The sequence below is a fragment of the Carcharodon carcharias genome, chromosome 8 (genome assembly GCF_017639515.1).
Source record: "Carcharodon carcharias isolate sCarCar2 chromosome 8, sCarCar2.pri, whole genome shotgun sequence".
NCBI lineage: Eukaryota > Metazoa > Chordata > Chondrichthyes > Lamniformes > Lamnidae > Carcharodon > Carcharodon carcharias.
The window spans coordinates 86,329,907-86,343,323 of NC_054474.1; the positions used below are offsets into that span (position 1 = coordinate 86,329,907).

Consider the following 13,417-nt stretch of genomic DNA (forward strand, 5'->3'; position numbering starts at 1 on the left):
TCAATAAGCACGTGGGACCGGCCGAACTTTCCAGAAGCAACGCGAGCAGCAGCGCCTGCCCAGAACTCACCCGGAGCTGCAGCGCCTGCCCAGAACTACCCGGAGCCGCGAACAGCAGCGCCTGCCCAGAGCCAGCCCGTCCGCCCCCTCCCCGGAGCCGAATTCGGAACGGACCGTCTCACTCCGGCCCCGAAGCCGCCCGGACCCTCTTTCTGCACGGACCTCCTAGCAACCCGCCATCGCCATGTTCTACCTGGTGCGCTCAGCCTCTCGGCGCCTGGCCGCCGCCGGTAGGGTAAGTGAGGAGAGGGCTGGCGATTCCTACCGCCTGGGGGTGGTGTTGAAGAGGGAGTGCTGGGGCTCCTGGGCCTGTCTTTCCGGCTTGGGCATCCCCTCCTCCAGGTGGGGACGGTGAATCCCGGGCTTTTCCCCGGCCCAGAGTTGGGCTGACCTTCGGCATATTCGCCGGGCCGTTTGGATTGGGCAGACTGAGGCGGGGTTTGTCCGTAGGTCCCTCAATGGCTCCTGCTGGTTTCAATCCGGTGAACTCCCACATGGAGCGGCAGCAGGAGCGAGAGTCCGGGTTCATTCCTCCTGGTAACCGCTTTACATCCCCCAGCAACCACTTTAACTGCACCCCCCCAAAAAAAAAATACTAAATGATGGGACTTAAAGGGTTAAATTATAAAGACGGTTTCTGTAAACCTGGCTTGAGGACAAGATGGAGTAGCGATTTAATAGAAGTGCTGAAAATAACCATTTGAAGGTGAATTCAAAATAAAACTATTTATTTATTCTGTTGGGAGAATTCACAACAATGAACAATAATTTTAGAGCTAGACCATTTAAATGTGAAATCAGGACATACTTTGCACAGTGGAATGGAAACCTAGAACTCGACCTCCCCAAAAATGCTGTGGATTCTGGAGGCCACTAGAAATTTACAAGACAGGCCAATAGCTGTTTGTTAGGAAAGGATACTGAGGAACATGAACAACACTGGGAATCAGCCGTAATCCAATGGAACAGGCTTGACGGCTGAAAGATCTGTTCTCATTCATAAGTTGCCAATGTATCAGTATCACTTCACCTCTGGAAACTGTGTTTAAATGTAGCCCAGACTGAAGTGGTAATCTTCTGGTTAACTGTTCAGGTCCTAAGTGAAATGAGTTTGAGTAAATCCACCCTGATCCTTATTGGCACATTTTTAAAAAATACACACTTATAGAGTCATAGAGGTCCAGAGCACAGAAAAAGGCCCTTTGGCCCATTGAGTCTGTGCCAGTCAAACAAGTACCTAACTATTCTAATCCTATTTTCCAGCACTAGGCCCAAAGCCTTGTATGCTATGGCATCACAAGTGTACATCCAAATACTTCTTAAATCTTATGAGGGTTTCTGCCTCTTCCACCCTTTCAAGTAGTGAGTTCTAGATTCCCTCCATCCTCTGGGTGAAAAAAATTCTTCCTCACATCCCCTCTAAACCTCCTGCCCCTTATTTTACCCTTACCTGGTTATTGATCCCTTCCTGTCTACCTTCCCTATGTCCCTCATAATTTTATACACCTCCATCTTGTTCCCTCAATCTCCTCTGCGCCAGGGAAAATCACCCCACTTTATCCAATCTCTCCTCATAATTAAAACTCTCCAGCCCGGGCAATATCCTGGTAAATCTCTGCACTCTCTCTGGTGCACTTAGGCAATCACTGCAACTAAATTGGCAGTTTCACTCAGGCTAAGGCAGCTATTTATATTGATGTAGACTTGAGCCTTGGGAGCAGAAATTCAAAATTTGCTGTTGACATTAAAGGGCCCTAATTAAATTCTCAACCCCTCTATGACTGGTGCACTCTGCTTCCATGAAACTCTCTGACAAAGATAGCCACACCACCCTCCCCTGTCACCTCTCTCTTCTCCCAGCTGAGTGGGCCTGCCCTCATTTGCTTTTGCTCTTACTGTCCAGTCATAGCTAGAATATCCTCATATAATTTTACAGCACAGTGAGGTCAGATGAGCTATCCTGCCAGATCTTTGAATGAGCTGTTCAATTAGCCCTATTCTCCTATTTCCCCATAGCCTCTCAGATGTTTACAGTTTGTAAATATCCATCATCTTTTTGAAGGTTGCTAATGAATCTGCTTTCATGACCCAGTACATCCCTGACCACCATTACTCACTGAATTAAAAAAAAATAAATTCTCATCTCCCCTCTGGTTCTTTTGCCAATTAATGTAAATCTGTGTGTTGTGGTTACTGGAGGGAACACTTTCCCCTATTTTCTCTGTCTAAATCCTAATAATTTTAAACACCTTTATTAAATCTCCCTTTAACCTGCACTGTAAGGAAAACAATTCCAACTCCCCTGATGTATCCATCTAACTAAAGTACCTCGTTGTTGGTATCATTTTGATTGACCTGCCCTGCATTTCAAGGCCATGACAGCCTTCTTAAAAAGCGATGGCCAGAATTGCAGTCTTGTATAAAGACAAGGGTCCCTTTTTTTAATCAACTTGTCCTGCCACCTGCAAATTCATGTCAACCCTCAGGTATCTCAACTTGTGCTCCCTTTAAATTTGTACTATTTATTTATATTATTGCATCTCATTCCTTCCAAAATTCTGCTATAACATGTTTCTCCATGCTTCTCGCCCTAATTCTGTAGTCTCTGTAAGCCCCCTAGATTATATATCCTTGCCCCCTCCCAGTCCTCATCTGTGTGCTACCTCTCAGCAGCTCATCTGAAGATAGATTCCACAGGTACGATATTAGTCGCTTGTCCATCATCCAGTGTTGGTTAATGCCTGCTTTCCTCCAGTTAAAACATTGAGAAGGCCAGGACCATTGTCTTTGCCCCCTAGAAAGTCCACTACTTTGCCCAAGATTCCATCTTTCTTCCAAAGCTAAGCTTCTGACCCCATCTGTGCAAGACCACCTACCTTCACCGCTAATGCTGCCTCTATCTACCCTTGCTTTGGCCCACCTCACCAATGCCTTTGGTATCTCCGGACCTGGATATTCCAGTGCCTTCCTGGCTGCACTTTTCATCCCGCACTAATTTCTGCTAATCCATCTCCCTGTCTGCCAAAATCTCTAAGGAAAGCTATTTCAGCTGGTGATTAATCAATAACTAGAGTGCGTAGATTTAAGCAATGGAAGAGGCAAGTTTTTTTTTATTTCAGAGACAGTTGTTAGGATTGAGGTGCCCCAAAAGTGGTGGAAACAGATTTTAAAAGGGAAATAAATGAACATTTGATAAAAATAAAAATTTGGAAGTGTGAGGAAATAGGAAGGCATGAATAATTCTTTCAGAGAGCTAGTCTGGTTATGGGCTGAGTATCATTTGTGTCTCATATATGTTGCCTCAATTCTGGAGTTTGTGATCCTGAATTTTCAAGATGAAAACGCTCTGAATGCTTTTCTTGAGATGCTCCAAGATGTCACTAGCTAATTATATGTACTGTAAGCTATATTTTGAAGAATTACAAACCAATTAGGGAAAGGACTCTCTTCATCTTGGGGAGATTAGGATATAGATCACATGTCTGTTTACAATGTGCTTAGTGATGGGACCTACCTAAAGTGGAATGGAATTATCAGAGCTGCCATACAGGTGGCTTCGTATTTTGTTGTCTGGCAAAATAACATGCCCTTGACTCCAAATGGTAGTTAAATTCTTGATTTTAATTTGCATTAATTGCAATTACGCTGCAACTAGTAAGAAGCCAGATTGGTCCAGAAGGGACTACCTTCTTATGGTGGTCTTGCACAGATTGGCAGTATATAACCTGTCAGCACCTCCTGAGTTATGCTGCAGTTGTTCTTGTGAAGTCAAAACTGCTTTACATCATAAACTGTAGAATAACTGTGCTGTAAGTCTTATGGTGTCACTTTTGGGAGATATCTTGGATAATTCATTAGTTTTCACCTTGGCACCCTAGTTGCAGCCATATCACGTGGTGAAAAATGAATGGTGCAGTTTGTAGTTTAATCCACTACCCCTCCTTACTGGAAAGGCTTAATTAGGCTCTGCAATAAAAAGGTACAAATGATGGAAAATTGTTAACGCTAAGATATTTATTTTGCAGGGTCATTGGAATGGACTGAGCCAGGATGTACTTCGATCATTGGCAAGACGCAATTATGCGTGAGTTTTATTGAAATAGTCAATAGCATCTACCAGTGGCTAGTAGTGTTTTTAGAAGCTTAATGGCATTTTCTAATTCTAGTTCAATGTTATAAATAATCTCCAGAATTTAAAACAGTGTTACATTAAAATTCTAGCTGGGTGGTGAAGTTTTGCTCCTCTGTTGTGAGTGTGTGTGTGTGTGCTCTAGTATCCTTGTGCCTCAGCTACTAAATTTTGGTAAACTGCTTGTAGCCTTAAATCATAGTTAACCTGTTTGTTGATATCAAGAGGGTGATGTCCTTTTTAAGTTTGGCGTTCTGAGTAATTTTGAAATTTTCAATGTTTGGGGGCCTAGAGGACTCCAAAAAGCTGCTTAAAATCCAGAGGTTTGTAAAGCATCCAGACTTTAAAGAGCTGAAGCTTTCAAGTTTTTAGACTGGGTGAGAAGGGTGAAGAAAGATGGTAGAGGGTGTCTCATTTTGTGTGTTTGTTGATCATGCCTGTTTGTGACCTTTTGGTCTGCCTTTGTATGCATGGTGTGGGGTGGGGATGTCATTTTTGCAGCTTGCTTTTTAAAAAATTCTATAAGGTTTTACTCAAACTGCAAATGAATGGATGCTTCTGCTGTTTTTAATTAATTTTCAAAATGTGGACATCGCTTGCAAAGCTGGCACTTATTGCCCACCCCTAGTTGCCCTGACAGGGTACTGGACCACTATCTGTTCAAGGCATTTTGTTTTTGCTACACCACTCAAAAGGGCTTGTAAGAGTCGATCAGCTTGGTGACTAGATTCATATATAGGCCAGAGTGGGTAAGGGCGCAGGTTTTCTCCCTTGTAGGATATTTGTGAACCAGTGGAATTTTTACAGAAATCTGACCGCTTCATGGTCACGTTCAATGATGATAAACCCTTTTTTTTCCCCATACTTTTTTAAAAAACTGAATTGAGGTTCTCAAAACTCTCATGCTGGAATTTGCATTCTTTGGATTATTAGTCCAGTAACATGACCACAATGTCACCTGCAGTAGTGCATCTTAATTTGACACCACCTGTATTATTAAATAACTGGGAGATGGTGTTGAAAAGGAGTTATGTGTGGTCAATTCTCATTCATAATTGGATATCAGTGTGCTAACTACTTCAAGTTATGGTTTAGGATGAATCTTGTATTTTGATGCAGGGTTATAACCACTGAAGAATTCAAAATGCAAGTGCATGTCAATATTTGTACTTTGTGTTTCTCAGGTCTGAAGCTATTAAGGGTGCTGTTATTGGAATTGATCTGGGCACAACTAATTCCTGCGTTGCGGTGATGGAAGGCAAACAAGCAAGGGTAGGTTATTATAGCTAATCCAAACCTTTGGAAGTGAAGTACTAGAAATACTCAGCAGTAACACTGGTTACGATGAAAGATCATCGATCTGAAATGTTACCTCTGGTTCTCTCTCCACAGATTCTTCCAGATCTGCTGAGTATTTCCAGCATTTTTTATTTTTCTAATAGAGCATGTTGTAGGTTTTGTAGACGATGAGTTGGTGAGGCCGAAGAGGGGAGTTGTGGGGAAATCTTGTTTGAGACATGGGCTCGAGCAATGATTGAAAAAAGATGGAAGAAGCAAGGGTTGGAGCCTGGATTGAAGGATATAGCAGAAATGCTGGAATTTCTATATTCAATAGCCATCTTTTTCTCAAGCCATATAATGGTCTCTGCCTTTCCCTGCTGTAGCAAAACATTGCATCCTGCATCAATCCTCTGCATAAATATTCATTCCTCAATGATAGATCAATAATCTCTTGTAACCAATTCCCCTACCAGAGGCGTTTTTCCATATTCATCCTCTTCCCAATTCTCCGTAAGTTTAAGCTATATGATTTCCTTTCAGTCTTCTTTCCTTAGTGAAAATAGTCCCAGTATCTTGTTTCTCATGACTGGTTCCCCATTCTGGCATCATCCAGGTGAATCTCTTTTTACACTACAATTTGAATACCATTTTCTAAGGTGCCCAAAGCTGCACCCACGGATTTGTCGTTACTTCTTGCTGTTGTAGTCTGGGCCCTTATTTATAAACCCAAATGCTATTGTCTTTTAGGTTTGTGACTTACTTGTAATTTCAGGGAATTATTTATCGAACTCCTGGATCTCTTTATCCTCGCCATCGGTATCTTGCCGTTGCATGCACTTGCCCATTGCGTATTTCTCCTCATTAAATTGCATCTGCAACCTTTCTGCTGGTTCTGCTACGCTATTGTTGTCTTCCTAAAGTCTTTTAGGGCACCCTGATGTTTACCCAGCTGCACTGCCCACACACACCCCCACCCCAACCAACTCCCCTAGCCTATTACAACTCAGATAGCCAAGCTGTTACATAGGATGTACAGGATAGAAATGGTCCATTGTGCCCGACCAGTCCGGGCCACTGTTTATGCTCTGCTTGAGTTTCCCATCTTTTCTCATCTAAATGTACCATTGTAACACACTATTCCTTTTCCCTCAAATGTTTGTCTAGTTATCGCTTAAAAGGGTCTATACTATTCACTTAAACTACTGTCTGTGGTAGTGAGCTCCACAGTCTCATCACCCTTTGGGTCAGTGTTTCCCAAACCTTTTCCTGATGTGACCCTATTTTAATGACTCAGACTTTGTGTAACCCCAGAGTGAAAATTTTGGGGGTCTCTTAAAAACCGTTGAAAAAAGCAAAGCCCACCTTTTTACAGGCTGTGGTTGCAGCAGCAATCAGAACAGATGGTAAAGGCATGCCCACTGATAAAAACAATGAATGCTTAAAGGGACTTCACAGCTGTCAAAGCTTAGTCCAAACTCCACACCAGTCATTTCTGCCTCTGAGCTTGCGACCCACAGTTTGGGAACCCTTGCTTTGTGTAAAGAAGTTTTTTTTGACTGGACTTCTTGGTGACTATTTTGTATTAATGGTCTCTAGTTGTAGTCCTTCCTACAAAGGGAAACACTCTGTATCAACTCTATCAAATCCTTTCATAAATTTAAAGAGCTATTAGGGCACACCGCAGCTTTCTACCTTTAAGACCCTGCCGTTTATCAGTTCTTTCCTGAGATGTATACCCTCACATTTCTAGTATAATTTTTGTAAATCCTTTGTGCACCTTCTCAAGTGCTTCTATTAATTTTATAATATGGTGGCCAGAACTGCTGTAGCCAAGGTTTGTTACAGGTTTAGCATAACTTTCTGTGGGAAAGAACTCTGGGGCCTAGTCTTTATATACTTAAACTTTTCTGATGCACCTCCAACCAGACCTTGAGCCTACTCATATGAACACAGGTGAGTCTCCAATGAATTTCCACCATCTGAATACAGTCAACCCCCAAACTAACAGCGCCCCGTTAATGTCACCCAAATTTCAGTTTTTTTACTCGCCATGCCAAAGTCCAGATAATCTATATGTGCCAGTATCAAAAGTGTACACAGCTCTGACTAATGGAGTGCTACTTCCAGCCCTCCTCCAATCTGAACAATATCTATTAATGCCAATCCTTGTTTTCCTCTCAGTCATCTAGCCTTCGTGCTATGATGCTGCATAATTTTTGTAATGAGCCTCCTGTGAGAACTTTATTTCTCGAATGGCCCCAGGTACTGTACCGCCCTGCTGTTTATCCAACCATTCCTCTTATCAAACAATATATTGGATAGGCCACATATGATTAGCTTTTAACCTGTACTGCCTGTCATTGATTAGCACATGTATTTCTAAACACCTTATTTTGTCTTGAATTTTGAATTTATGGAATAGAAGTTGATGGTAGAAGCGTTGGTAGCTAATGGAGAAGAGAAGTTTAGAATTGACCTTACTGTTTAAATGTTTGCATCAGATCTGACAAGTTGCCATGCTATGTACATTCAAACTTGCATCGTGCAGACTTCAGGCCCCAAAAAGTTGCTGGTGGTTTGGTGGGAAGTGACAGGGATGAGAGGCTAGATGTAGAGCAATTGAACATTGAGGCAAGGCACTTGAGCAGGAAATCAACCAATACATAGGTATCTTTGCAGATGGAGGGCCAGAGAATGGAAACACTTGAGTTTGTAAGGGTGCCAGTGCAGGAGTTTTGATGTGGGAAATATATAAATGAATGACTAGGAGAGGTGTGATGAGAAATTAGTCTGGTGAGGCATGAAGAAAGAGAGACCAAGAAGGGCATTAAAGATGGAAGCTAGAATTCCAGTGAATAAGACTTATATAAGGCATGGACATGCATTTCTTTTCTCTATTTGCAAGTCTTAGGAGATCAGTTAATGGTTTAATACATTTCTCGTACAAGGACCTCAGTCATTGGTATGTTTTGATGAAGCCACATTTTTGGTTCTCTATACAAATGGTGTTTTATTGATAGAAGTAGTGTACAATTGTTTGCAGGCATAAGCTGTTTAACTCCATAAATTAAAGCATTGATTGAAAGACCTATTACTCAGAGAAGCAGTAACCCATAGTATTTCAGAGCTAGACAAATGAATCTTGGATTGCATCTATGCCTGTAAGCGGATTGTCAATTTATTAATTGTAGCTAGTTTTAAATGGAATAAATTAATCTTCTGTATAACCTTTAGTATCTACTGAGTATGTTAAACTTTTACCTACATTGTTGGACTGGAGTTTGCCTTGCTCGTTTTTCTGTTTTTAAGGTCTGACCAAAGCTAAATGAATTAGTGGTGTCTGTATCTAACACAGCAGTACATTCTGGATGGTTACTGTTTATTGGCACTGGTCTTATGACATTAATATGGTATACTTGCGGGTCCAGTCTGAAAAAGGAAAATTTGTATTTATATATGCAGTTGTCCTAAAAAAAAAAGCTAAATTTCTGTGTTCCTGTTGCTTAGATATTCTTGATGGCTGTTGCGTTGTGTTCCAGGTACTTGAAAATTCAGAAGGTGCCAGAACAACTCCTTCTGTAGTTGCTTTTACAGCAGATGGTGAACGTTTGGTTGGGATGCCAGCCAAAAGACAATCCATAACCAACCCTAAGAACACTTTATATGCCACAAAACGCTTAATTGGGCGGCGTTTTGACGACGTTGAAGTACAAAAGGATTTGTAAGTTTAACATTTAAACAAGAGTTATTTAGTGTTTTGATTCTCCTACAGCGAAAATTCATTTTTATTTTTTAAAAATATGTTTGCAGGAAAAATGTGCCATATAAAATTGTGCGTGCTTCTAATGGTGATGCTTGGGTGGAAGCTCATGGGAAGATGTACTCTCCAAGCCAGGTTGGGGCATTTGTCCTGATGAAAATGAAGGAAACAGCAGGTAGGAACAATAAGGGCTTTGAACCTTTTCAAGTTGAAGTTTTATACCTATTTCAAATTGGTTACATTTTTCATTTTTGGTATGATCATTGGGTATGATTAGTCTGTGTTAACTACGTGACTAACAATACCTTTGATCCGTACTAACCACCACATCAGGAATCAATATTCTTGGTCATACATTCTTGGTTTCTACAGATGTGGAAATCTGAGGTAGGATTTACACGTTACTATATTATTAAACTAAATATGGGTGCAGTTATTTTACATTGAAGGATTCTGATATTAATTTTCTGTTTATAGAAAGTTACTTGGGGCAAGCTGCAAAGAATGCTGTTATTACAGTGCCTGCATATTTCAACGACTCCCAAAGACAGGTAAAACCTAAAGTTGTACACGTTGAGTTAATTTGATTGTTTTTGATTTGGTGCATTTACGGTCTGCAAATTGATCGTGGCTAAGAAACCAAGCTCAATGTGTATTGGGTGTTGAAGCCTGAACTGACTTCAGAGGGAAGTGGAAGGATAATGCCTTCATTAGTGTGACTACATCTATGATGTTGCCTTTCAATTGTTACATATCTTCAGTTATCTTGTTACAACTACTAAGAAGTTCCTCAGAGCAGTGTCCTAGGCCCAACCATCTTCAGCTGCTTCATCAATGACATTCCTTCCATCATAAGGTCAGAAGTGGTAATGTGCAATCATCAGTGAACAATGTTCAGCACCACTCGCAACTCCTCAGATTCTGAAGTAGTCCATGTCTAACTGCAGCCAGACCTGGACAATATCCAGGTTTGGGCTGAGAAGTGGCAAGTAACATTTGCGCCCACAAGTTTCAGGCAATGGCCACCTCCAACAAGAGAAAATCTAACCATCTTGACATTCACTGGCATTACCATTATTGAATTCCCCCACTATCAACATCCTGAGGGTTACGACTGATCAGAAGCTGAACTGGACTAGCCATATAAACACTGGCTGCAAGAGCAGGTCAGAGGCTAGGAATCCTGCAGTGAGTAACTCACTCCGGACCCCTGCAAAGCCTAGTCGGTAGTGTGATGGAATACACCACTTGCCTGGGTAAGTGCAGTTCCAACAGCACACAAGAAGCTGACAACATCCAGGGCAAAGCAGCCCACTTGATTGCCACCTCATCCCCAAATATTCACTCTTTCCTCCACTGAGACAGTGGCAGCAGTGTATATCATCTGCAAGGTACAGTGCGAGGCTTAGACAGCACCTTCCAAACCCACGACCACTACCATCTAGAAGGACAAGGGCAGCAGATACATGGTAACACCATCACCTGGAAGTTCCCCACCCAAGCCACTCCCCATCCTTGGAAATATATCACCGTTCCTTCACTGCCGCTGGGTCAAAATCCTGGAACTCCCTCCCTAACAGCACTGTGGTGTACCTACACCTCATGGACTGCAGCGGTTCAAGAAGGCAGCTCCCCACCACCTTCTCAAGGACAATTAGGGATGGGCAATAAATGCTGGCCTAGCCATTGATGCTCATATCCCATTAATGAATTTTTAAAAATTGAGAAGGCCCTTGAGCATTACCAGTTCGTTATGCAAATTTGAAAGATTAAAATTACAATGTTACTGTAGCAACAATGTCCTTTGTTGCCTCAACACTGTAATTATGTATGAAAGTGCTGGTAGCCACATGTTCAGCATATTCCAGATTTACGCTATGGTGTTTTGTTACTTCTAACAGTGAAACTGCACTAAAACAAAAATATTTCTTCATGTACATCTTAAAACTTAATTGTGATGCTGTGTTCATCTAGGCCACGAAAGATGCTGGACAGATTGCTGGATTAAACGTTCTACGAGTCATCAATGAGCCCACAGCAGCTGCTTTAGCATATGGATTAGACAAGTCTGAAGACAAGGTGTATGTAAAGAGTAAAACTTCTAATGCATGAACAAGTTTATTTTATTTTTAAAAAAATGGCTGGCACTTTGGTCCTTGATTCCATTTGCTGTTGTGCTCACTTGTGTTGTAATCTGGCAGCTTGAGCCCTATACTAAGTGCAGTATATTAGTTTCTTGCTCAACACCAGTTCTCAGCACTAACTTTCAAAATGCATGTATCAGTAGTTATATCAAAGCTGCTGCAGTTACTACTGCGCACTTCACTATCAGTAAAAGAAGGACACATGGGGTTAGTCTGATACCGTGGGGTTTTTTTTTCTTTATCCCTTTCAAAGTGGTGGATCAACTTGCAGTGTTTCATTAATATAGCCACTCTCTCCAGTATGGTATTGTGATAAGATTGTTAATAGAGAAGAGGCTGCAACTGGTTTAAATGTAGATTGATTCTAGTGCAGAGCGTTTGTCCATTGTATGTCAAGTGGTAGAACAGATCATTGATTTCTGAAACACTAAAGAGCAAATTTCTGAATGTCATTGTGAACTAATACTGCACATCTGGAGGATCATCCTGTTGATCAAAGTTGATGCAGCACAGTGTTCAAAAGCAGGCAAAACGTTAGACTATTTGTGGTCAGATGAGGTGCTCCAATCTTTGTGATCCTCACAATTTGCAAATGTGATAAGTATATGCATTGTTCCTTTTCAAAATGATGGCCAGTGTATCTTGAATTTGGGCTTTTGGACTAATTGCTGCTGTGCCTCTACTGCACAAGTGCATTTGCTTTCAAGATACTGGTGTCTTTGAATTAAAACATTATAAATGTTACTCTATAATTTAAGGTGAAAGAGAGAAGCCAAGTAGATGGTGACTTGTCGGATTTAATATAAATTGTGGGAAAGAGTCTTACGGATTTGTGATGGTTAGGTCATTGTATTTCTTGAGATTATAAGCATGATGGCTGGAGGAATGTCAATGAATGTTGTTTATATAGATTTCCACAAAATACTTAAGGTATTGAAAACACATTGAATTGGAGATAACCTTGTGGCACAGGCTGGTAATTGTTGAGATAAAGTAGGGATTGTGAATGTGTTCCCTGATTCATGTGGGGCCTCTGCTTTTCAATATATAGATTAATGATTTATATGAATTAATAGATAGTTGTAAATTGCAAGCTTGCAGATGACATTAAGTTGCAAGACAAAAGTTGCAAAAGAACATGGCCTGGGTGGGAAACCAATGGAGTTCAATCTGAGTAAAGGCCCTTTTTAAGTCCCTTGTTCTGGATTCCCCCACCACCGGAAACAGGCCTCTTGTATTTACAACTCTCTATTCCTTCACCAAAATCATTAATCTATATGTTGAAAAGCTGAGGTCCCATACAAATCCAGGTGAGTAAGGAAAATCTGAATACTTGCTGAGTGTCCAGCAGCTTGGGAGGAACAAGGAGATGTAGGTGTCCACGTACTCAAATCATAAAGCTAATTTGCTGTTATTAAAAGTAATAAAGCGCTGACCTTTAACTCAAGAGAATTCAAAATCTAAAGTGAGGAAATCGTGGTGCAAATTTTCCAATATGAGGAGAAGCCTCTGCCTCAACTTATGTCGCTGATGTCCGTCAGGACCCTGAGGAAGTCCCAAAATGCACACATCTGCGCATAAACAGGAAGTTGAAAGTACCAATTGCTGGTTTTACCCTACCCAGGATGCTCCAGTGGGATTAGATGGCTAGAACCACGGAGACTGAGGTTCTTTGCCCTATACTTACCCTGGTCTTTACATGAAATTACTTAGAGCTTTTTACAGCAGTATAAAGCTTACTGAGTAACATAAATCTAAGTTGTCTGCTGGAGTGTCAGAGCACAAGGGCAACCAAAGCTTCTGCAGCATTGCACCTATCTCACACCCCCGGCCCCCACAACTGACTAAGTGGAACCCCTGGCTTCTGCCTGGCTGATGTCGGATGAGCCAGTAGTCAACATTGTCGGGGATGTGGGGGGAGGATAAGGGAATGAACACTGTCGGGGGTTTGAGCATTTTTGGGGTGGGGTGGGGGAGTGAAGGAAGGGGTTTGAGCATTGTCAATGCTGAGGGGACCCAGCACTGTCAGTGAGGGGAGATTGT

General features: G+C 41.6%; 1 protein-coding gene across 1 annotated transcript in view; it reads left to right on the forward strand.

Annotated features, from left to right (window-relative positions):
* Positions 1 to 13,417, forward strand: part of hspa9 (heat shock protein 9) — a 22,139-nt gene continuing 8,722 nt past the window's right edge. The window contains exons 1-7 of the mRNA XM_041193675.1: positions 1 to 295; positions 4,086 to 4,144; positions 5,374 to 5,461; positions 9,010 to 9,191; positions 9,281 to 9,405; positions 9,708 to 9,781; positions 11,205 to 11,311. Of these exons, the coding sequence (XP_041049609.1) occupies positions 245 to 295; positions 4,086 to 4,144; positions 5,374 to 5,461; positions 9,010 to 9,191; positions 9,281 to 9,405; positions 9,708 to 9,781; positions 11,205 to 11,311 (686 nt within the window). The 5' untranslated portion in view covers positions 1 to 244. The remainder of the gene's footprint in view (positions 296 to 4,085; positions 4,145 to 5,373; positions 5,462 to 9,009; positions 9,192 to 9,280; positions 9,406 to 9,707; positions 9,782 to 11,204; positions 11,312 to 13,417) is intronic.